Genomic DNA, 26,566 nt, shown 5'->3' on the forward strand with positions numbered 1-26,566 from the left:
CATACCTGCCATGGAACAGAGGTTTGGGCCTGAAATATAGCGTAGCGTAACATCGTTCAATGGTAAAGAAAAATGATGCAATTAAAGCAATTACACTTTTTCAATATTACTAAAGGTACATACTATCCGGTACAACCAAAGTAAGAAAAGTTATTCATGTTATTTTCCGGCGAAGAGACAAAATTCATGAGCTTTTTCCCATAGGAATGCACAGGAGCACCGCAAAAGTAGACTGGTTGCTGTCTGCTTCAATTTTCCTCCCGGAAGTCGCATAGACACTAGCGCCGGTTGAACCTCTAGCGTGCATTATAATAACTCTATGATGGCAGCATATTAGGTTTTGTCGTGCTCTCAATTTCAGAACGCGAATATAATTTACGACGTCTCAAAGTTCTACGTTGATTCCTTACTGTCGAAAACGTTTATTATAAGTTAAAAAGTTTAAATGAATTGCTGCCAAACATCAATTTTGAGACCACGTAATTTTTTTTGTTCAATTTTTATTGGAAGAAAGCAAACGTGACTTCAATCTTTAAGTCAGGGTCAAGAAATCTTGTTCAAAGCTACCGCCCGGTGCCTCTGACAGATGTTGCGTGTAAACTCTTAAAGCATATATTATATCGCTCAAGATATAACTTTCTAAGTTCCAGTAATTTTTTTTCTCCCTCCCAAATGGTTTCCGTCGTGGTTATTCGTGTGTAACTCAAGCTAGCTGAATTTACACATTACCTTTCAAACGCCATTGACAACAAAAAACAGTATTTGTATATTCTTGGATTTCTGTAAGGCGTTTGACACGGTGCCACATCATTTGTTATTGAATAAGCTTATATTAATAGGAAAAAAATGAAAATATTATAAATTGGGTGGCTGTATACTTATCTGAGCGAAAACAGAGTGTCGCACAAAATGGTAAAAAATCTTCACCTGTACTTGTAACCTCGAAGGTGCCTCAGGGAAGTGTACTGGGACCTTTGTTATTTCTTATACTTGTTAACGACATTTGCGAAGGGATACAGTCAAATATCAAGTTATTTAAGGATGATTGTGTATTATACAGAGTTATAAAAATGACGCAGGACGTCTGTATGATGCAAAAAGATTTAGGAATGTTAGAACGCTGGGGCGATCATTGGGAAATGAGCTTTAATATAAAAAAGTGCCAATACATGTGTTTTACTCGATCTATTGTTAGCACGGTTACATATAAGATAAAAAAAATTATGAACTTGAGCGAGTAAATAAACGCAGGTATTTGGGAGTTAATTTTTATAATAATCTAGAATGAAATGACCATTGTAGCAAAGGCAAGTAAAGGGGTATCCACATGAAGGAGAACTCCGCGGACGGGTGTCGTGACGTCAACAACCCGGTAAACTCCGTCCCCGGCTCCGCCGCCCATATGTCAGCACGTAGCGGAGGCTACGTGCTGACAGCACGTAGCCTCCGCGCCTCCGCCACGGAGGCGAACGGCGCCGCGAGGCGTCAAAAAGGGATGACGTAGTTCTCACGTGATCAGCGTTCCGCGGGGGAATGGGGCGGATTTCTCCTTCGTGTGGATATCCCATAAGATGTTATTTTTTATTCGGAGGAATTTTAAGAACACATTTCGTACCGTAAGACAAACATTATATTTTTCTTTTATCAGACCAATTTTGAAGTATGCCTGTGTCATCTGGGATCCGCCTCGCGAATAAGTTAGAGCCAATTCAAAATCAGGCATTAAGGTTTGTCACAGGCGATTATAGCACAAATGAAGAACAGGTTGGGTTGGCACCTTCTTAGACTTCGGAAAAAGTGTTTGCGGTTAAAATTCTTTCGCAATATATATCACGGGGAAACAGGCATTGAAAAGGGTTTTTACGTACTCGAACCCCACCATGTATCTTCACGGCGGAATCATTCTAAGACGGCGGCAGAATATCGTTATCGTACTGACTGTTTTTGTTATTCATTTTTTGTTCAGAACTCCCGGGAGTAGAATGCCCCTCCGGAAGAACTGATAGCTGTTATCAATATTGACGTCTTCTATCACAGACTTCAGAGAAGCGTGCTCGAGTGAAAATGTAGTACTGAATGATTGTCGATTGCATTACTAAAAATGTCTTTTGCATGCGTTTGTTTTTTGTTCCCCCGGCATCACGCCTAACGGCGCAGCAGGTATTTCTGTAAATAATAAAATAAATTTGGATGTCTAATTGTATTCAAAATATTGATGCAAACGGTGTTAAATGTATAAGGTTTGTTTAGTGAGTTATGTAGACCTGTTTGCGCGATCAGTCTAATTGTTCTCTCAATATATATATATATATAAAGAGTGACGAATGTTGACAAATGCTTCCGTTGATATATGGGCAAAAGTGATGTGCGCAGACACAGCAGCCGTAGGATGAAAAGAATAAAATTCTAGTTTAATGGCGAAAAAAGTCACGCAAGAAAAAAGGGTGAAGTGCCGAAAAAAAGTTGTATTAGTTTACGGGAATAATGAAGACTAGGCACAGGAGCGCTAATTACGCGGGAAAGAAACTTCTAAACAGGACGGAGTAAAAGTCGAAGTTAACACACAAGAACTTACAAAAATAAATTGTTAAATGAAAAATAAAATAAAGAATTGAAAATAAAAAATGAATAAAAAATAAGAAAAGGGCCTGACGTCCGTCGACGTTTCGGCAGTGGCACTGCCTTCTTCAGGACGGGAGCCCACATGGCGTGGTAGGTTAGTTTTATAAAATATCTAGGGAGAGGGTTAGTTAACGCGAAAGTTCGAAGGGGTTTGTAGGGTAAGGGAAGCACGGGGGGGGGGGGGGGGGGGGGGACGAGTCCAATTTTGTCGCGATGAGGGAGGCGGTTCTGGGTTTTTTTCACGGGTGCGCTGGTGGTATGGAGGAGCTCGTAGGGAAGGGGAACACAGAGGGCAAAGTCCAATCTTGACGCGATGAGGCATGACAATTGTGGGTTCTGTTCGCCGGTGCATTGGTAGCAGAAGGAGCTTGCCGGGAGAGGAAGCGCCAGGGGGTATGAGTCCACTATATATATATATATATATATATATATATATATAACGGGCATGGTGGCGGGAGGCCGAAGGCGTGGGTATAAAATTCAGAAGAAAAAAACCCTTAGTGAAAAACAGCAACAACGGACGATTTAATCTTCGACGTTTCGGCCGGACTCCGGCCGAAACGTCGAAGATTAAATCGTCCGTTGTTGCTGTTTTTCACTAAGGGTTTTTTTCTTCTGAATTTTATATATATATATATATATATATATATTGAAGTCTGCCCAGAAAGTGAAACACAAATTCTAGAAAAAGCTTTTAATTATAAAATGAGTTTGTTGGGCGGAAAATATTGTGAACGGAAAAGCGGAAGTTGATGTTAAACGTTATGACGTCATGAACTGTGAACAATGTTATTAGCGTACCTGTAATATTGAAATATATACTACGCTTATCCGTAGCTTGATTGGCTACCTTGTGTTCACAAGTTATTCAAGCGAAACAATTATAATTTAAAAAAAAAATCGTTTTATGTGGCCTATTTTTACAAAAGCTTTGTGTTAAGTTATGATATTTACTATAATATACTGTAAAACCCTTTATTTTCGCGGCCCCTATTTTTCGCGAATCGGTCACAGATGACATAATCGCGACCACTAAAGTTCCCGAATTCCAGACGCCTGCATTGAAAATCTTAAGGACCGAAATTTTCGCGCACCCTTAAATTTCGCGAATTCTTTAATTCGCGAAATTCGCGAAAATTAAGGGCTCGCGAACATTAAGGGTTTTACAGTAGCTCGATATTTATCGCGAAAAGTAAACTACACAATGATTTTTCTTCTTATCTCCGCGCATTCTGATATTCGTCCTATGTTTTCCTGAGTGACTTTTGTTTTTGGATCTACGACATCGAAATTCTTCGCATCTGTTTAGTGCTAAGCGCGAACAAAAGCTAGTCCTCGGAAGAAGAAAAACAAACAAGCAATACAAAACTCATTTCTGGTCAAAGATTTATCACTGTCAAAATCTGAAAATTGGACTTCTTAAATATTCTGCTTTAGATGTCTTTTTTTTTTCTTCTTCTTCTTCAATGGAGAGCCGGAACCGGATGCGAATTCACGCGCTAATCGTAAAAGATGGCCAGACGACTGAAATCGCAACGCCTTACTGTGCTTTCTTTTAATTATTAACGTGTTTTTGTTTGGTGCGTAAACGTTTTTTAGTTATTTCAGCATTTTCTTTTTTTTTTTCTACATGTGTTGAAGTTTCTTGTTACAGGCTTATCTAGGACTTCTTCTCGGGAACCTGTCTCAAGCTTGGTTAAGACGATGCCCAAAACTGCTTTGCGCGCATGTAGTTATGTAAAGAGTTACTCGCGACATCCCCGGTGGATCTCATATCCTCTTTCCTTTTTTTTTTTTAAATGAAGGCTCGAAGTTACGGACTGTAATAGCCACATGACTGCCTGGTTCAAAAATCTCTCATACACTAAAGCTATTTTCGGTTGGCGACATTAAGAATTTCACAGTGAAGTTCCTAAAGCGTGCCTGGAGCATCAACGGTTCTATTTTTATAGCTTTCTAACGCCTAAAAAAAGTCCCATTTTCGTTCTAAATAATTTAAATCTCAGGGTAGCTATGTGGTAAAATAACTGAAAAGGAAACAAGTCGTCTGAAACATGGTGTCAGAACTTTTTTTTTTCATTAGATTTGCATACTTCAAACTAAAACTAAAGCGGTATTAAAAAAAATAAAAAAAGGCTGTCAGAACCCGGACTAAGTTAGGCATATAGTGGTTAAAGGTTTGTGTTTCTACGATTTTTTGTTATTCACTGCCACGATGAGAATGTAAGAGCGGCTCTTTTAGACGTCTGGAGTTCAGCATGGCCTCTATCCCTCCGCCATGTTTTACTTTCCCCTGCGCTCTCGAGCACGACAATGGAAGGACATTCGTGCCGTTCTTATGCTGTCAGCAAATAATGTACGAGCGAGGAAATTGAGAAGCAACAATTTGCTGTAAATTCGCTGTAAATCCCCCCACCCCCTCGCTGACCACCGAGCAGAGCAGACCAAAGGAAGGGGAGGAAAAACCCGCCGAAGTGACGTCATTCGCGGTGTCACGTGACCCTTTCAGCTGGTTCGGAGAAGGAGACAATGACGTCGAGAACCCTTTGGCAGATAACGCGTGGCCAATGTTTGTTTGCACATTCTCAAGGCAATCGCTGAGTATTTTTTTTTTTTTCCGAAATGAAAACGGTTGACACTAAACCCGGCCCAGGTTCAGAGCGATAACCGAATTGAGGAGACAAAAAGCTATAAAAAACCTGCCATACCTCAATTTTATTTTTGTTTTGTTTTTATCTTTTAATGTTTAATTTGTGATTCACTTCGTTCGATGTTCCAAGAGTAGAGATTGTTTCTCATAATTCAAAATATTTATTTTTGGAGTGATTGAAATTTTTAATTAAAACTATAGTACCGCCATTTTGGTCAGGCTAGAAATAATTGAGCACGAATTTTTCGCTCTGGTTCGTTTTCTAACGCTTACGAGACAAAATAACGTTATAGCACTCATTTTTCAGTTTCACAGTAATTCATTTCAGGAACACTACCAGTGCTGCTACTGTACTAGACTAGTAAAAAATTTCAAGCTTTAAAATCTTGATATAAGGGCAATATACTATGTCAATGCACTTATTGGATGATGAATTGGCGGGGGCGCAATGGCAGTTTTCAATCACGAGTATGCATTTTCTTCCCTATAGCGAATCCATAGCACATTACTATTTCACACTGGGACCGCCACAGCACTTGTGGCATCAGAAGTCAAGACTCTTTTCCGCTCCCGTGTGTTTAGCGTTTTTTTTAAAATTTATTTAGAACAAAAAGAGTTTCTGTATCTACTCGAAGTAAAAATACGAGAAAAGTTCCGGCCGACTAAGATACAGCGCTGCTACCAGCTGGGTTTTCCGCAAACAAATACACTAATTTTGTTTTTCCTCTTTTCCGAACTGAGAGGCAGATAAAATGCCCCAAAATAAATAATAATAAAAAAAAGTTTTGTGTCTCCTCTTAGAGCAGCGAAAATAAAATTCATAAAAAGATTAAGACCGAAAGGCGGAGAGTGAAAACTTAAAGGGACGCTGAACTACCAGAAGAAAGACATATGAGTGCAGAAATATAACGTGCCCTTATCATTATAAAAATTAAGGCAATATGTTTTTATTTTCTTCGCGGGCTCGATAAAGATAATGGCATGGTGCATGACAAAGCCCCAGCCCGCTGAAGTTCAGCAGCTCAATGCGGTTACGTGATAGCAACGATTCTACAAGACATTACGCAACAATTCAACGAAAACATGTCGAAGCAAATTGGGAAAAGTAAACAGCACATTTATTTGGTACTGGTTACAACAAATAAACGTCAGAATGTGTTAGTCCTAACAAAACTAAAGATAAACAAAAAAACAAAACACATCATATATATCTCCGACATGTGAACTACAGCAAACAACAAATCACGTTGCCAGATTCATTTTGGGTCTCGCAACACGGGCTTCAATATACTTTTTTCTTCTTCTACCCTTGTCCCCACCCACGTAGCTGACAAATCAGGTACGGGGGATGGGTAACCAAATGCGTTAACAAGACTCTGGGAAAACGCCTCATACGTGACACACACACACAAACACACACGGGCGCGCACACACACACGCACAGACACACAGACACGCACATGCAAAGCAAAGCATTACAACCTGGAACAAGCAAAATCACAAAAATCACACAGAAAAGGCATAACAAGAATGATAGACAGTGGCGAATAAAAACGTGAGCCTCTCCCACTGGTGTTACGAGATCAGAACGATGGTTTCCCGGCTACCGGAAGTTCCGAGATTTAAGATGGCGGCGACCGCGTAGAAAAAGTTGATATTGAGCGTTCATTCCGGATTGACGTGCCGAAATAGGAGCATGTTTCATAATCGTCTCTAACCAAAAAAACTTGTCTCGCGGCATGAATATACCGCTAAATGTTCTTTAGAGCACACTTCTTAGGCACTCGTTTCCGGGTTGAGCGGCGTAGCCGTTGCCGTCGGCATAACCATGCGTTACATTATGCGATGTTTTCCATTGTGACGCCAAACGTGACGTCATCATCGTGACGTCGCACGGGCATACCATCCCCTCCCCTCCTCTTTCTTAAGAGCTATGCTCTAACACGGCGGTACAGAGAATAGTAAACATCTTTTTTTTCTTTACGTTATTTTGTGAAATACTGCCCTGTCTAATCACTTTACAAATTAAAAAAAAAGACTTTGGAAGATTTTTTTGTTATTTTTTAACAAGGGTGATTTGCGCGAACTGCCTCCTCATAGTGCAGAGCTTTATTATATGCGTACATGGCTCAGCGGTCGCTGCTCCTGCCTACGTCTGGGCTGTCTTCTCCTATTGCTCGGGAGCACAAGGTGGTGCACGCTTTACAGGGTAAGCATCAGAACGTAATGTAGCTACCAGATTGGTGTTCGTTCCAGACTTGTGCCCGTTGCTTGGAAAATGTTATGGATTACATATGCAAATTACGCAGCCTCAAGTATAACGAACTACCGTTACAACTTTCTTTCGCTGAAAATTAACAGATTACTTCACTCGCTACGTTATAAATTTACTTTCACTTTACTTTCCCCTTACACTTCTCAAGAAAACAATAGAAACAATTTTGATGTTTTCAAAAATGTTCTGCAATACTGCTTTCGATTTACGCCCGTATTATGGTAGTCTTTGTGAAATAGAATATTGTATTTAAGATCAAGAGTGTAAGTTCACTCCGTTCAACTGTAAGATGTAAGTTCACTCCGTTACACTGCAGCGAAAGTAGCAACCACACTCGCCGTCCCGCTAGCTTACGGCAACCGGAAATTATCCCTGCGATTCTGCAGACAATCCTGGTGGTCCGCATACTCAATAGTAGCGTCTACTTCCACTAGCAGATCAAGAAGACAACGCCTACTAGAAGTTGTCTTCTTCATCTTTGAGTTTCGCGCACTTGTATATGCCATGCGCGTTTTTCCAGTGGTTCTAGCTACCGATCATACAAAAAAAAAATCATGTTTTTTTTTCGGTCATTTTCCTTTTCACATGTTTTCTATTTTGTTGAACTTGCTATCTTTAGGCTGCTGAATGGACCTTTTCCGAGAAGCGTTCTGCGCACGCGCGAGCGCCCGAGGCCAAGCGGTGGAAGTTGGCACGAAAAATCGTGGAAATTCGGAAGGATGCTTTAAATCAGCGGGCAGAACACGTGATTGTAGCTTATATAAAGTTGTGTTACACGAAAAAAGAAAATGGACGGAAAGAAAAACACGACGTTTCAGTGGACGCCACGGATGCGCCTCTCTGAATTCGCGTTGGGCACGCGCCGAAGCTCAGAGAGCAAAGAAATCGGTAGCGTAGCTCCCATTATCGATTAGTAGCCCAGGTAGGGTACTTCCTCGATTTTTACTTCGTGCGGCTACCGCCTGGTGCCGTCGGTAAGTGGAAAAGATCCATTGCCTGCTCATATAGCTGGAGTTTCTGTATTATGTTCATATTTTAAAATGTAACGTGTAATTAAAGTAGTCCATTACCAATATTTCGTATAAAATTACATTACAAATAACAGCCGCGAAAAAGTAACATATTACAAGGAATCCGTTATATGTAACGGATTACTTCTCAAGTCTGGCTCGTCCATACAGCGAATTACCCAAACATGACGTAAAGAACCCCCCCCCCCCCCCCCCCCCCCCCCCCCCCCCCCAAGGCCGGAGTACGATTTTTTGCTCATCCGGCTATACGGCCTCGCTGGGTTTATTCGCAAATTATTTGCTCGAGGCAATTGATTTGGCGATCAAACATAGCAAGGCCAGATGGCCGGATGTTGATAGTTGCTAATCTCACCACCGGCCGGCGTCCCGCTCGTTTGGCTCCTCTCGTCGTCAGCATGACGCGCACTTGTAGCTCGAGACAGTCCGCGCTTGAGGCTTCGTCGGTCCATTCCACCACTGCACTTCTTGATCCTTGATTCACCGTGTTGCCAAGCTGAGGTACGCTAAAGCATCCGACGACCAAACTCCTTTGCAGCAGAGCGATCATCAGCGAGGACCGCGTAGAAGCGAAAAGAGAACGACCAACAACCTCGCAGACAATTGAACGGAAACACGGGTTTTCGCCGTCGTTTTCAAAAGGGCAGGCAGCTTGATGCGTAAATGCGTGCAAATTCACAAAGGCGCGAACCTCACCGCCATCAAAAATGGCTTAAATATTCGGCGCCAGTAAAGTTTCTATATTTCTTTGGCGTAAAGCACAGTACTTCGGCGCTCTCTTCATTTTCCTTAAAAAGGATCCGTTACTTATCAATGATATACGACCTTTCCGAGAGTTCCCGCCCGCAGAAAACGAAATGCCGGCCCTTACTCTTGTTTCTACTGCTGTAAGCTTTTAATTAATTGTCGGTTCAGTTCATACATTTCGTTTCTCATAATGTCTTCCACATTGTTCGCATTTCCAACTTTCTGTTAGCATAACGCTTTTTTTTTCTTCTTCTTGTGAGCATCGCTGGAATGCGGTAGAAACAGGCGCTTTGTTTATCGCTGATAATTCTGCGGAACCTAGTTAGAATAATCACTGGAAAGTCGTCGAGCGGAACTTGTACATGAAGAAAACAGCCACTAAAAAAATTATAAAAATTATTTAGTTATGAATAAAAAAATAAAAGCGCATTTGCACGGTAACTGTGCGAATAATGCCTGCTTCCATGTTTTGTGCGTGACTCGAAAAAAATTCAACCAGATAGATATCAATGCGTAGGTCGGCTCCCAGTCGTAAATAAAATTCAAACAGTTATGTTTTTTTTTAAATATTTTTATAACAGACATCCCCCTTACTAATAAGCTGCACGGTTGTAGATAATAAGCACGCTAAGAAGATTCACTGTTTCAAAACTCATCCCCACTTTGCGAACTAGGTATGTTTGTTTCTAAATATTCCGCTCGTCCGCATTGAACATGGAAGCCCCGTGAACTTTGCGTCCCAACTTTGTTGTACCGCACACTCAAGTTAACATGTCTTAAAAAAAAAAAAAAATTAGGACCTAAAATAAAAACCAAAATATTTTTTTTAAAGACACGGCATCAATTTGAGTCTCTGCCTTTCTGTCTTTCTACCTCACTAAATAATATAAAAATTCACCTCAGGGACGGCTTAGAGCGCGATGAAAACAAGGGAATAAAGTAAACTACAAAAAAAGCAGTAGTGAAAAAACAAGCTCACGCGTGCGTAGCCCCAATTTTGCTTTGCCTTCCTGCAGTTCTGGAGCCAATACCACGAGCCGTCAGGCACTCGACGGGGGCAAGGCAGAAACGCGTATGAAAAAATAGATAAAATTTTAATTAAGAATGTGGAATTTATGTGCGGTCATGCCACCTTTTTAAGAGACTTATATATTTTCTCTTTTTTTTTTTTTTTTGAAGATTAAGAAAAAAAAGAAAACCTAATATCTTAATAAATTAACAACAATCGACGCCATCTGAGGGCAATGTTCTTACTAGGTGATCCTTATAAACGAAGCACTTAACCTCCCCAAGTACTTCAACTTGGGGCGCGGAAAAATACTTCTTCCTTTTTGTTTTCTTTATACTTTTTTTTTCGGACGCACCACGTGAATTCTTAGTCGGTATTCCAGCTGTGCTTTTGTAAATTTCCTTTGCAGAATGTTTTTTTTTTTTAGAATGGCATTTAATTTTGCGCCGGTGTGCGTTCCTTTTCGAGGCTCCATAGCGGTAATGAGGCGTTCGCTCGCGCGCTTTCTGCAAGATGTTGCGGCACTTAATTCCCGAAGCATCTCGAAGCAAGCGTATTGTTGCTGATAAGGAACTGTCTCGACTCGCCGGGTCATTATTACACGCGCTCTCTCGTTCCTTGTTTTTGCAAAACCACGAGAAAATAAAACTAACGTGTTTTGTTTCGCGCGCAGTGATCATTACCGCCGAGTATAACTTGAATATTTTGTTCTTTTGCGCGCTGAGGTGGCTGGTATCGATCGTCCAGCCTCGCATTTAACACTGCTTTATAAATTGTATTGCTGCGTGCTATAATCACGGCTATGTTTTATATAATTTTTTAATACTTGTCTCGTGTGAGTGTGTGTGCCCTCCCCCCCCCCCCCCACACACACACACACAGTTTCGAAATGAGAAATATTCATTGTCTCCACTCTTCACAAACACGCACTTCACTACCAATAGTACTCCAATGACACCAGTCGGCGCGGAGGACACTTCGGTTCCAATACGATATTAATATATCTTTTTAATCTTTTTATCCTCCCTTTTGTCCTTATTCGATTCATTTAGCATACACGTTTTTTCCCCCTTTTGATTAAAGGTGATCTATTGAGTCTTTGTTTTAGAACAGCTTCTTTTGTAATATGCATTCCCTGGGCGAAAGCGCTAAGTGCTTTGCTGTCGGACGCGTTCTTACAGCGAATTTCTCTCACGTTTATTTTACGCAATTGAAGCTGTCGTCTTTGCAGGGACTCTCAACGTGAGCTATTTGTCACATCTTTTCTGTGCCTTCCTATTTCAAAGGACATTAACTCCACCCCCCCCCCCCAAAAAAAAAAAAAAAGAAAAGAGAGTAATGCGAGGTTGTTAGATAGGACACATTAATTTAAAAAGAAAAAATCTTTTTTCGAAGAAGAACAACTTTACGCGGACTATTTATGTTGCGAGACAAATTTTTGGCTAGGTGAAATTTTAATATTTAGCGCACGTCCACTCGAGAAAAAAAAATAAACATGTTGCGGAATCGCTTTGAGAGATCGAATTTCTCAAAAATTAATTGAAGTACCTCGATTGCATGACGTCATGAAATAAACTTCCCGCATACACCTCTGCCTCTATCCCCCCCCTTTCCTCCCCCCCCCCCCCCCACGCACACACACACAAAAAAAAAACAGCTTTTAGAGCAACATATGCATCGTGAGACTCGTGTAAGAGTGATTCCAAAACGTTCCTTTCATTTGGCACGTCTTTATGAAATAAAATCACGGACTACACATCCCCTGGGGGTGTAAAAAAGGCGGGGTTTGGTGATTCTTGGGCATCTGATAATCACACCAGAAGCGATGAAAAGGGCGGCCTTAGCAGACAAGAACGCAAAAGGGCCAATCACAAAAGTGAGGAGCGTGAACAATTTAAGTCACGTCCTGCGTTTTTTAAGTTCTCGGTGATGATTACAGACGTTTAAGCTTTGTGAACATTGCGATGGTGTGTATACGCGCGGGACGCTTAATTAGAGAGAGCGTCTCGAGTGCATCAAGGCACTTCCAGTGGGCGGGATTACAAGAGACTGTCCGCTTTTACCCTCTGCTCTATTCAAAGTTATGCTTTTCTTCATTATTCGGTAAAAAAATGCATTTTTTTCATCATTGGTTGACTCTAACCAATGTCTAGCATTTACAAACGACACACAAAAAATGAGCAGAAGCAAAGTATGCATGAGAGTGTGGACCACGTAAGTTTAGCCTGCTTTCGAGATATGGCGACCCCGAGCCGCTGCGCTTTGGATGCGAGCGTCGTGCCAGTATGGAAGGACTCTTAGTTTTTGGACGGTGTCTTCACCGCCAGGACAACGGTCACCTCCCTGATGTTTGTTACTCTCCAACCTGTAGCCTTCGAAATGCTCGGAAATTCGCTGTCACTAAAAATATTAAAGCAACAGCCCATTTTACTTCGCACAGCAAGAATAAAAACACAGAAAATAGACGAGGGACTGGCGCTACAAACTTTTTTTCACAGCAAGAAGTGTGAGTGTCTTTTCTTCGTTCATTTTCAGTGTTTTTATTCCTTCGGTCTGAACTGTAGTCTATCCGATGCGCTCTGCTACGTGTACCTAATTCTTCATTTAGAGCCTCGTTTGTGCTGTCCAAGTCCCATCTTATCATGTCGTCAAAGAACTTTGAGTGTCCGTTCCTCGCCTAATTTCAGTGTTTATATTCTTTCTATGCAAACTGTACTCTATCCAACGCACACTGCGACGAGCCCCTAACAGCCCATTCTGGCTTCGCCTTGGGCTGTACACCCTTTTTGTGATTGCCTTTTCCCCTTTTTTTACCCCAAGTCTCGAGATTTTGTTTTGTTTGTTTTTCGTAATCGTGTTTAATTTACAACAGCTCGTTTGGACTCTCACTTTTAGTTCCATTATATATATTTTTTATTCGGTAAAATAACTAAATTGCTTTGTCGGTCCAATATCTGAACACATCAACCACTTCCCATATCCATATAGAACTTACTTAAACCAAACTCATTGTAATAACACGTTTGTGAAACGATGATGTTACAAATTTTAAGTATATACACAGCTGTCATTTTTTCCCAATAGCTAAAAGGCAAACAAAGGATAAGCCGAGCCTAAGATTTGTAGCCGCAGAATTTTTTTTACGAGCCCGATCAAACTTTTGAAACCGCAGAGTAAAAAAAGAAAAAAGAACACGTTTAAAAAAAAAAAAAAGGCGGTTCGCAAATCCTTAGATACGCTGAAAGAAATTCAAAAGGCCCATTGAAGCGGCAACGTGCGCTAATTAACGTCATCGTTACAAGCTCGGTGAGTTGAAAACGGCCTTCGTAGGCCAAGTGCAACAGCTGCTCGGATGGCCCAGACCATCGATCGAATTTCGCTTAGTATTCAAGCCCCTAAAGGTGGGAACACTAGCCACTTACATCCCGCCTGCTTCTCTCGCTAATTAACATAAAGTTTCAGATATATTTTTGTTTTTGCCCAACTTCGTACCGTGGGTGTTTAAGAATACGGCAAGTACTGTCCGCTTAAAATAAAACGACTTGTGTCTCAGATCCTCGCCGATCGCATCTGCGGATGTCACTGTTTCTTGAAACAAACAAAAACTCTGCTACGATTTTAATGGCCCAGAGGCGCGAGCATGAGACTTCCGCGAGTGAATTCTGATATGGTACCTGGAAGCCTTGCCGGTTTTAATGCAGCAGTAAGGAGTTTTGAATTGAACGGTGTATTGGCCTAAAGTGCCAATGCATTGTTGCTCATCTACTGTTGGTTGATTAATGGTCCCATGAAAATAACTTTTCAATCAAAATTTGACAACACTATTATCACAGGAACGAAATTCTAGGCTCGGGAGCGCCAAGACATCGCAACGTTCGCTGCTCTTTGAAGTGCGATGATTCGCGCAGGCCAAGCGCCTATCTAAGCTTTGACGACGACAGAGTAGCCATCGCTGCTCTCCGAACATAGGTGACACCGGACGTCGTTTTGCCTTTTATGGCAGCGTTCTCGGCTGCTGAATTCGATGAACAATAAGACGGTCGTCCGAAGCAGCCCAGCTGTCTTAGCCCAAGGACGTGCCTCTCCTTCTTCTGTAATGGTACGCAAGGCGCGCTCCTGCTTGCCGCTAGCCTCCAAACTAAGAGGCTTGTTCACCCATACACCGAAGCGCCAAATTATCGCCATAGGTAATGCGCTAACACTTTGCTAAATTAGCGCCCTATCAGCACTCCGGTGCATGCCACCTCTCTTTTTGTCTGCCCACGCGCACAACGCAACGCGCACTCAGCGTTGCTGTAGCGTTGACGCTGCGTTTTTTCAGCACTGAGATCCATGTGTGAAACGCCTCGACAGACCCTTCGAGTTTCTTTTCCTGCAAGCTCATATTTGCAATAATTTTCAAAGCGATTTGAAAAAGGTTTCCTTACACCCGTCTTTCTTTGAATACCTTTTCACACGTAACAGGAGCGATACACCAGCAACGCTATTGGTCAGGGCTGGAAATAATGCTGACCTTGCGTATGCCGCGTTCCATTGGGGCTTCATTAGTGATACACCCTGATACGGCAATATCTGAGTGCTGAGTTACGTTCAAGCCAACGCTGCATTAGCCACTGCTTACAACTCAGCGACGTAATGTACCGTGTTTTCTGGACTACGAGGAGCGCAAGAGTCGTCTGCTTCTTCTGCGGGGGTTGTGGTGACGTCAGAACGCCGAGCTCCGATTGGTTCTGAATGAAGGATAGTGGATAGGCCTCAAAGTAGGCTGCCTTGAGGTCTACCCACTACCCTTCAATCAGAGCCAACCAGAGCTCCGCGTCTTTGTGACGTCACCACAACTCCTACGAACGAAGCAGACGACTTGCTTTACGCCTAACTCGCACCCGGTGTTCGGTCTGAAAAAATGAATTTCGGTTGAAAATAAAAAGAAAAGTTTTCTTTGATAGTCCGCACTTGGTGCCCAAATCGAACGTAAAGGAAGAAACAAATTCACAAAAATCGTCACGTCTCGTCAAAATTAACCAATCGAAGCAAAAAAATACTTGTATTGTTCGCCACCTGTAGATGATGCGACCGTAAGGGCTGACACATTTGGCGCGCCTTGCAAAATTCTAATTTCAAACGTACGTACCTGAAATTGGGCACGCGAACGTAGTTTTGCAAGAAGGTTTACGTATATTTTGTAGAGCTCTTTTTCTGAGGTTGTGCAATATCAAAAATAAAGCACAATCTGAGATTGTTTATTTCCAATATACTAAATGTCAGGTGGTTCTCATTTGAACACGTTCGCATTCCTACCTTCTCCTTTTCACCTTCTCATTTCAACCCAGGGAAAAACAAATTTCGCTTTTTTCCCTTTCTCACTTAAACCGTTCTCAAAACACACTTTCGGGTTTTGATCATTCTCGAAACTATTTTTTTTTTTTTCATTTTAACCTTTCTTTTTTCAAACTTCTGAAAACATACCTTCTGGTTTTGACCATTCTCGAAGATACTTTTTTTTCATTTTAACTTTTCTCCATTTCAAACTTACTAAAAACATACTTACTTGTTTTACCACTCTCAAAACGACTCTTTTTTTAATTTTAACCGTGTACGTTATCAGGCTAGGGAAAAACAATAATTTTCGGCATACACTCACAGAAAACCGAAATGAAGGAACCAGTGCGATTATGAAGTCTAGGCACCTGAACCTTTATTGCGCCTTGAAATCAGGGCTGGGCGTCGATTAAAACGTTTAACCCGATTACCGCCACTCTTTAATCGATTAATTAAGTGATTAATCGGCCTCGTTCGTTTTCATACAAAAAAAATAAAAAAAAACATTGTTTTTGTTTTTCTTGAATTTCTGACAAACGGCGGAATATACCATTTCGATTTCTAATCAGCCTCCATGTGCAGTTCAGAACAGTTGAAAGACACTCACAGTCATAGGTTATTACTTCAGCTGCATAAGGAAACGAAGTTCGTTGATACTCTCCGGCAGGATCGACCTCCCTTGATTGCTCACAATAGCCTCTGAACAGACACTCGAATGGCGTTGACATAGATGGGACACGTTTAACCTACTGTAATTGTCGGGAGTTACAAATCTCGCCCCCACAGTTTACTTAAGGCTAAAATTTAGCCTAAAGTTTCCCCCACATACACGTGTACTCGTCCACGTCTGCGTGGTGATAGCGCTGAGTTTTTACCTTTTTAGGTTCGTCAAAATTTTACCGATTAACCGATTAAAAAAATTAATCGCGATTAAATCATTAGTTCATTAATCGATAGGTTACTCGATAAATTTCCCAGCCCTACTTGAAATGCATCTTGGAGATTGACATCTAGAGCTCAAGCCAATGCATGGCTTGATGGACGACACATAGGCAAATATACAATGATCGTAGATCTGTAGGACCAGTCCGACACCGGTTGTAAATAATTCTACATCCTCACAGGGCATGCCGGATGAGCATAATTTGCATCCGATGAATCACGGATGAATTGAAGAAAAAGCTGTGCCTGGTACGAAAGCCCTCAAGCCACGCAACATCCGAACCCGTACATTAAAAAAAAAAAAAAAAAAAACGCCGCTGCTTTTAACGCTTGTTTGCATCTTAACGCGTTATGACGTGCACACCCCCGGCATTGGAACAATGAACAGCACCCAGCGTAGACGTGCTCATCTCAAATAGTATGCATATAATACTCGCATTCTCGACGTAACCACCGAACCCGAATTAATCCAACATCATGATCTCGGAATCTTTCTGCAGTACTTACAAGCAATAACACATGACGAGCACAATCACCCATCGATTCCACAAGACGACAAATTAACGACATCGGCAGTGCCAGAGGAGAAATTAAATACCGAAACAGAACTAGCACCTTTGAAACCATGTCACCACGTCACCATGTGCCCAGGTAGCTACGTCAACGGACTCGGGGCAGAACGCAGGCATAAGAAAAATTATGTCATGGGCTATGCAAGATATGGTGCCACTTTGCAGCATCTATGTACCACCTTCGCTTCGTCTTTCACCTTTATCCTCAACTGTTCCTCCTTCCTTCTGTACCTCACTGCCCTTTGTTTTGAGCAGGTTGTTCAAATACGGTGTTCGAATGAGAACGGGTTCAAATGAAAAAGGGTCGAAACGCGAAAGGTTAAAACGCGAAGGGCGTTTCGCGAATAGGCTCATACGAGAAAGGTTCAAATCGGAATGAGTTATTTCAAGATACACCCCCTGTGACAGCCTGTTAGTCGTCTACACACTGGTCTATGAGCTCGCTTCCGGGTGGCTCGCTGAACGTAAAAACGCCAAGACCTAATGGCAGAGTCTGACGATGAGCAAGATAATCGCGATAATTAACACCTTTAACGAATAATACAAACAATGACCACCTGGGGGCAAGCTTACAAACCAGCGGGCCAGACGAGGAACACCCGCTGTAGGGCATAGTAGAGGAACCGCCGCCGTTTTTGCTCTATTTTGGAATATCTTACCCCCTCTGACTCGAGCTTTAAAAAGTAAAAATAGCCATGCATCTTCTTGCCAAACTACGTTCGCTTATCCAATATCAGGTAAGTGCGTTTAAATTACAAATTTTTGGAAAGCGCGCCTAACGTGTTAGTCTTACGACGGCCCCTATTGATAGTCCACACTGTGTAAAATTTTAAATTTGAAACATCGATAGTCCGTGTACTGTTTTCCGGAACATACTGTATGTTAAAAATTACCTTTAATTGAAATGAGTGCTTTCGGGGGTAGAGGAAAGAAAGAACTTACCGTAGAGCTTAATGGTGCCTTCCGTCTCGCCGAGGGAGTTCTTGGCGACACAGTGGTACTCGCCGAAGTCTTCAGGCTTGAGCCTCCTGACGACGAGCTGCATCTGGACCTTGTACATGGCGTGCTGAACGGTGAGCACCGAGTACTTGGCGTTCTGGTGGATGATGGTGTCTGTGTTACGGGTCCAGTACGTCACCGACTTGGGGTGAGACTCCAGGTTGCAGTCCAGCGTCACGTCCGTCTCCACGCTCGCGCCCACCAGCTGGTTCGGGATCCAGATCATCGGGGCGACTGCGGACAGCGAACGACCCTCCCTATAACACCCCGATGCGTCGACGACATTACCAAGCATAAAAAAAAACGGCTGAGGGTGTTACATAAAGGACACGTTTATTTCGGGGAGGATTATCTTGAACCCTCCGGCAAAAACCAAAAATTGAATTAAAATAAATTAAGACTCTTTTTGTTTATTGGGGAGAAATAATTTGTACATAATGCACAGGCACGAATAGGTCTACTGCCCCGTTTTACGTAAAGAGCGATCTTATCTCACATAAAGAGCGAACTGAAGTCACATAAAACGCAAGCTTATTTTGGGTAATTATGCTAAATTGAAGCTTCCACCAAATGCCTCACTTGAATTGCATTAATTGTGTTTAAAGTGAAAACAAAGTATTCTCAGATATTGCACGAGCACGAGCAGGGATTTAAAGTCCGTTTCACATCAAGAGTAGAATTATTTTGGGGGATTATACAATATTAGACCTTCCAGCAAGAAGCCACAATTGAGTTGGGTTGTATACAAATTTTTCATTGTTGTTTTTTCATTGAGGAAACATCGTGCGCCTGCATGTTATACGGACCAGAGTACACCTATACTGTTGAATGGTCAGCTGAAACAAACAAAGAAAGAACGAAAACAAACAAAAAAGATGCTTTGTCCTGTTCCATTCTTTCTTCGTTCGCTTAGGTAAGTTTAATCTGGCGTTTCATTAATACGAGCCAAGTAGCCCAACTAAACCCTGTAACGAAAGCTATCACACGTCGTTTTCCCGTCATAAGAAATGGTCGACTAACAAAATGCAATGGCGCTAGTGGGCTGATGAAAGTAACACACAATAAAAGGCACCCTAGACTGGGGCTACTCGTTATAGAACGAAACAAACACAAAGACGTACCAAATACGCCGGTACGGTTGTGCCGTCCTCTAAGTAATTTTAATTTCGGGTGCCTTTCTCCGTGTTCAGCACCAGTCTATATAGCTGAAGGTTCGATGTCGGTGACGACCGGCGAGGCTCTGCCTTTCCGTCTCCGACGGACAACGTCAAGCGTTAGAAAACGTCCAGTTGGAAAGCACAAAATTCACTGTACGGACGAAGTATCTGCAGGCTTCGTCAAAACTTAGAAAGCGAAATGTTGACATTCTTGTGTTTGGAACAATTTAAGCTGCGGTTATCCAATTTTCAGCGAGCTAATAGGTAATTTTTATTCTCTCACTATTAGTACATATTTTTCTTAGTTCAGCTCAACAAGCGGCGAATGTAGCTTACAACATATTTGTAAGCTTTTGGTCTCGAAACCACCAATGATGCGCGTGGTGATTAAAAAAAAAAGATGAAAGTGTTTCAAAGCGTGCAGAACTTCATAGATATGTCTCAAAAGTTACTGAACTTCCACGTTGAAGTAACAAAGATGATGGTATATGAAATTACAATACTAAATAAAATTCAAGTTATTATTCCTCTCTTACACCTTCCTAATTTTATTTTAGGCATAAGCGTTTGATTATATTTTATAAAACTGGAATATTCCTGAGTTTATTAAGCATTTCTTTTTATTCATTGAATGAAGTTACACGCGTATTTTACACAGCTGGAGTAGTGTGTTAAAAATAGCTTCCCTCTTTTTCGTTAAAACATGTTTCCGCATCCGGTATTATATTCTTTCATCCGGCGTACTCTCCGCATACTGCATTCGTGCTTGTTTGCAACAGCTATACATGTGCTTAGTTTGCTAGAGCAAATACGTTTCCGTTTTTGACGAGATGAACAACACACAACCAAAACAACCGAAGGTTCAGACATGTTCACAAGGGGGGAAAGTCTGTATAGGAAGAACTGAGCTTTCGCTGTCTGACCGAGCGTAGCGAGGCAGTCTTCCGTTTAAGTGGTCAATGCCCTCGGAAGAAAGGATTCAAGATAAATCGTCCAATCAACGTCGACCCAACAGAAACTGAACAACGGAAATAAAGCTCTGGGGAATGACATCGTCGCGTACATACATGCAGAGAGAGAGAGAGAGACTATGAGGCGACATCGAGGGGACTAATCTCCCCTGATATTTGCCTGCCCGCGTAGAAGCAAAAGGAACAAAAGAACTCGGCGAAAGCAGTCGTCAGTGCCGCGTTCTATTGAGGGCAATCCAGGCTCACAGTCGAGGCGTCCCACTGCTCCCCCCCCCCCCCCTCCCCGTTCCAAATTGCGCGCAGAAACCCCTTCCTCGTACGCAGGCGCACGATGTCTCGAGATGATAGTCTCGTCATCTCCGCGCGCATACAACCAACGCGCGCCTGCGACTCAAAGTGAGCGCTTGAATGGAAGCCTCCCCTGATCCCCCTTTCCCTCCGAGATATGAGGAGGCGGCTCAAGTTCGCCCGAGATTTTTAAGTGTCACTATCGCGAACAAGGAAGAATATAACGCCGCTGCCTTTTCTCCCCCAAATCCCTGTCGTTCTGAAAAGTACCGCGTGCAAATTCTCCAGCACCCGAAAACGAAACAAAAGAAAAACTATCAAAAGACTCGTAGAAGCGCCTGGAAAGTCGCGCAAGAACAAAAATCCAAAGTTTCCGGACTTGGGCGCAATCCGCGGGGGTCTTAGGTTTATTCGCAGCGAGTGAAGCTCAGTGAGGGCTACGTATCTGCCCATTCCAAAACAACGACTCGATACTCTTTCTCCGAGCGTTGTAAAATGGCCTCCCCCCCCCCCCCCCCCCCCATCCTTGAGAATTTTTCTCGTATTAGCTCCTAACTCAATCAATTTGTTCGCTTCTCTTAGCTACTGACATCTCTTCTCGGCAAACCTGTCGTTTTCATTTTTTTTTCTTCCTTGTATTCTTTTCCCATACGATTTCTATCAGCCGCTTTTACAACCTAGGCGCAAAAGAGACTTCTATTCGCGTGCTTCTACGAAACGCGCGACTATACCATGCGCGTGCGTGTTCGTGATGTTTCAGATGATGCGTTTTCACAAACGGCCCGTATTCAACCGTTTGGTTTCATATCTAAAGAAAGAAAATATGTTGCAGTAGAGTTATTATGCCGCGGCGTTCGCGCCCAAAAAAGTTGTGACCGCGTTGCTAAAGCACATGTTTGTGTGTCTCTTCGATCGTGCCTTCTTTCGAAGAAAGAATTAAATTCAAAAACAAAGGAATTGAGAGAGACAGAGATGGAAAAAAGGAGGAGGGAAAGAGGAGCGCGCGCTTAAAATCTTTATTCGCATGCAGAGCGCGTCCGCCGGAGCCTTATCACGACGGCTTTCGTAAGCGACGAAGGCGCGAAGATGGGCTCGGATTTATACTGGAAACGACTGCAGCGACTGCAGCAACGACCATGCCTTTCCATAGAGCCCGAATACCATTAGGTCTCGGAAAAAAAAAAAAAGAAGATGTACTTGTTCCCAAAAATGCAGGGGAATAAAACCAGTACGTCCCCCGGCAGAAAGCCCGACAGTATACTTTAATTTTCCCAAACTAGAACCCTCGCGTCGGTTCTACTTACACTCTGCGCTTCTTTGTTTCGTGTATTAGTGCGGAGTTGGCTCTATGAATGGGTTAACTGGGTGTAGATAAAGCTTAAACAAAACAGTAAACAAAAATAATCATAATAAAGAAACCTCTCGCATTATCTTTTTGCTCGCAATCTTCTTTTGTCAGCGCAGTGAAGATAAAACAGTGGACTTTGATTTAATCACAAGGCGGAAGGAGGGTGAGCGGTAGGAGCACGTGACTGGGACGAAACCAACAAGGCGTGAAAAACATTTGTTACAATAGAAGTCGTCAATGCGAGGTAGTGGCTGAAAAGAACAACAGCTGAAGCCTGCATCACACGTGTACCCTCCCAGCTGCTCTCTCACTCTCCTTTTCACGGCTCCCCTTACTTTCGGGAGACGCGCATAATGTTTTGCGCGGCGTCTCTCTCAGTTCATTATAGTTATTAATGGGCAATAACATCGACGCCATAACAAAGTTAAATAAAGTTTGATTCGAAAATTAAATAAAAGGTGGGCGAACGCCGCAAGAAAAAGAAAAACAATAACAAAGGAACGTCATAACGACTTCTCACAACGCAGCTCAAAGAACCGGTGCTTTTTCTGCGTCATGTTTTAATACAAAGCTGGCTTAGCAAGAAATTAACGGAACCAAAAAACTGGCCAGGGAGCTACGGCTGATCTCAAAAATAATCCGCTTGCTGCATTCTAAAACATCGTTGCTCTGTCCTCTTTCTTTTTTTTTTTTTCTTGAAGCTCTAGGATTATGACTCTTCACCAGATAGCCTGAGCTATTACCCTTTTTTCGGTACTTATATCAAACGCCTCTAAAATGCCTGCGGGTACACTTTCCCGTAGAATACTGAGGGCTTTAATCAGGGCGGTCTACGAAGAGTTTGATTATTTACGAAGCAAAAAATGTGTGAACACCTCAATCTCAAGTCTCCGATGGGACGACGACCGGGACGTCAGAACGTGAAAAGTTGTCATAATTGAGAGGTTTTTTTTTTTGTTTCTTTTAATTGTCCTAGACGTATCTTTAGGCTTATTATTCGCCAAACTATTTTGTGTAGATGACACTTATTGGCCTTCCGAATGTTCTGAGGAAAAACAGACGCGCATGCACCCTTAAGACTATACATCTGAACGCTTACGTTTTAATTATTGTTTTTATGGGTCAAAATGCCACTCAGGATTGACGGCTGTTGTAATAAACCTATTTCTATATTACCCAAGAATCAAGAAGAATGCAGGGATTGGTGTTCCACGCGCCACATGCGCACGCCTTCCCCGTATAAAAGATTCAAAGCTAATAACCAACATAAGGCGTTTACGAATGCGCGTGCAAGGTGCCATTTGTTTTAGGTATTTCCTGTAGATAAGTTACTACTGCTTACGGCCAGCACCTGCGGCGCGTGGAACACCAACCCCTGCATTCTCCTTGATGCTTGGGTAATATAGCAATAGGTATATTAAAAGCTGAACCAATTTAGGCCGTTTTTCCATAATGAACGGGCTTCTTAGATGTTCATCGATCAGTTCACGCGCTTTTGTAAAATGATTTTGAAGCTGGACGCAGAGAGCGTGTGCCGGAACTACCGTCTATGAGTGATGCGGGGAAGAATGACGTGTACTTGTTTCATGCGCTTCATCATTATCTTGTCAGTCCGACGTCAGCGTATCCGACAGGGTCACGCTGTCGAGATGATAACGCTGTGAAAAAGAAACCACTACGGTCACACTTTTGCGGAGCGTTGAGGGCGGAAGCACAAAGTTCTTTGTCTGCGTTCAGTTTTTGAAATCAAACGGGCTTAGCGAGGCATGAACAGAGTCCCCAAACTGTCCAGGGAGTTACTCACAGCTGATCTCGAGGATTATCCGCTTGCTGACAGAGGGCAGCACGCCGTTGGAGGCGATGCAGAGGTAGGCACTCATGTGCAGGCGTGACACCTTGGTGATGTTCAGCCAGGTTCCCTTCACCGACGACACTGCACACATGGCACAAACAAGTCTCAGCTTAGCGCGAAACCTACAAACATGTGCCAACTGATTCGATCATAAAGAGCTTAGCAATTATATTTAGTCCAAGGTCTCGCACCCTTCTCACATTTTAGTGCTCAAAAACCAAATGCCTTGCTTGCACAGTGAGAGGGACTGTACGGACAAAGCCTTTTCTTTTCTTTTTTTTTTCAATTCTTGTTTACAGGTTTTTAGTGCGGAACGTTCATTAGGTTCCATGGCATAATCAGCGATGCAAGATTGACCAGACAAAATGAAGCTCGCTTTAGATGTTGAGCAGTGAAAAATGTTCTAAAACACCTTTCGCGTGAGCAAAGGTGGTGGATTAATGAACTTACCGCAGAACTTAAAAAAAAACAAGGTAAAATTAAAATTATAATATTTAGGGACAACCTACTCCACCCTTGAACACCCCAGTACGCAGTACAGAATAAATGATCTGTTCCGCGAGGGCAAAAATTAAATGAGTCTTTATTGATTGGTGGACGTTTTGAATCTGTCTCAAGGTTTTTAAAAAAAACTAATTTACCTAGTAAAACTTAGTATCTTATTCTTAAAATTAGATAACAATCAACATAACCATAATTTGGGTGTGTCTTTGGTTTACCGAAAAATACTTAATTCCTCAGCACTTTCATGCTACTCAAGTATTTTGTTTTGTCACAGGGATGCATGAAAAAAAAAACACTCATTACGCATTGCGTTCTAGCTTGTATATTAATATATGCATTCAACGGGGAATCCGTTGAATGCATATATTACGTAAACTCTCGTGATCATTAATTAGTTAAAATTAACCTGGCAGCACATGAGCGAGACTAAGGTGCTGTTTGAACATGATATGCTGGAATATTATCTTAATGAATTGGGAAATTGGTTTAATTTTTTAGACAGCAAATTCCCAGCAAACGCAACTTGTTGCGCCACGTAGGCTGTCGCTGAGACGTAGAATCTGGGCATGTCTGACTCTATCTGACTAAGTTGTGGACGCCGACAAAAACTGTGATAATAATCTGTTTTGAGACCCTCATACCGATTTACCGCTATACCACAATACTTTTTGACCTCATCCCAGTATCAATACAAATAAGAAACACTTGATGTTATCATTCAAACAGAAATATGTTGGCCAGTGATCCATTCGCAAAAACTTAAAATAGGTAATGGCTGCGAGCGGCCATCTTGGAGTTTGCATTTTTTTAATAAAATACTGAGGGATGCTTATTATATATGTATTTTTTAGAAATAACGTGAGATATCAATGTCAACGGTAATACCAGTTCAATGCCATCGTGTACAAGGGCCGCGTGACAAAGAGGATTGCTACAAACGCTTCTTTTGAAAGCAACCAGCAACCAAAATAAACATAAAGCTGCCAAAAAAAAAGCAAATTTGAGAAATGCGGGAGATGTTTTCTATCGCGAAACTTCCAGAAAATGAGATTCTGCACCACATTTTCATATTTGCGAGCGATCCCACCGGCATTGCGCTGAGCCGCTCCAAATTTAATTATTAGCGATGTAACGCTACACTTGTTTTCCAGAAGCAGAAAATGACGCAAAAAGCTTTCTTTCGTTTCGAACAAGCGGCTGTGAATAGGGTCATCGAAGGAAGCAGCGGAGGGTGGGAGTTTTTAATTCAGTTAAACATCCATTAGCATTGAAACCCGACACGAATATGGGCCTTTTTCTTTTTGACTTCCAGCTTACCCCCCGAAATTCGAAACTCTTCATATATAAAGAAGCTTCCCATGCGAGAATATATTTGCTTCAAACCTTTCCTGCTTTTGTTTTTATTCTTTTTTCAATCGAGTTTTATAAGGTCACAAAACCTCTTTAAATAAAAGAAAAGAAAAATCTTGCCGCGAAATACAGAAGCCAATCGGCAAACAGAAGAGTCTCTCTGTACCGATGCATTGGCCTCTCAGATCACCAGCAATTGGGGGAAATGAAAAGAACAAAAGCAGGGGAAAAAAAAAAGACGAATTAAAAGGAATGGTATTGATACGGGAATAGAAGACGGTTAAAAACAAATTGTAAAACTTTGATTTCATTGAAGCAGCCTTAATATAATATAATGTTTGTAACTTGTTCGAAATTGCGTTCCGACGCCTTCTCCTTGAACAGGGACGTAGGGGTGAAGGCGGTGGCAGTGCGGGGAAAAGAGAGGAGGAGGGGTTTACAACGTTGGAAGAGCATTGTTTAAGCGGTTGAGAAAAGCCAGGCAGACGTAACTCAATCTCGCCGGAGAATTCTTTTAGATGATACTTGGCTTTCACGTGGTGACACGCGACACAGTTTTGTTTTGGAAGGAGGGTCACGTGTACTCTGATGGAGTCAGTGACCCACAAGAAGAAAGACATGTTTTTTCTCTTTTCTTTATCATTCCTTTGTTATTCTATTTAAATACACAATCGTTGCCTGTACCTATAGCCGTAAAGGCTAGTCGCAAATCCAACATTAGAAATAACCTTTGCAATGCGGCAGGCAAACAAAACAAATTTACCCACATGTCAAGATTTACACAAAAATATATACATACTAATTGCAAAGTAAAGACAGGAGATCTAAGATTGAACTTATTCATTCGCTTGACAATTAATTAGGTATTTTTTTAAGCATGACAAAAGGTTGGGTTTACATTTTATGTCGGCAGGGATATCATTGTATACTAAG

At 42.0% G+C, this 26,566-nt stretch overlaps 1 protein-coding gene across 1 annotated transcript in view; it reads right to left on the reverse strand.

Annotated features, from left to right (window-relative positions):
• Positions 1–26,566, reverse strand: part of LOC8034317 (lachesin) — a 116,879-nt gene that overhangs the window by 7,750 nt on the left and 82,563 nt on the right. The window contains exons 5-6 of the mRNA XM_040205659.3: positions 23,732–23,860; positions 18,107–18,397 (exon numbers count right to left, since the gene is read on the reverse strand). Coding sequence (XP_040061593.3) covers positions 18,107–18,397; positions 23,732–23,860 — 420 coding nt within the window. The remainder of the gene's footprint in view (positions 1–18,106; positions 18,398–23,731; positions 23,861–26,566) is intronic.

The sequence above is a fragment of the Ixodes scapularis genome, unplaced genomic scaffold (assembly GCF_016920785.2).
Source record: "Ixodes scapularis isolate PalLabHiFi unplaced genomic scaffold, ASM1692078v2 PGA_scaffold11__112_contigs__length_91849675, whole genome shotgun sequence".
Taxonomy (NCBI): domain Eukaryota; kingdom Metazoa; phylum Arthropoda; class Arachnida; order Ixodida; family Ixodidae; genus Ixodes; species Ixodes scapularis.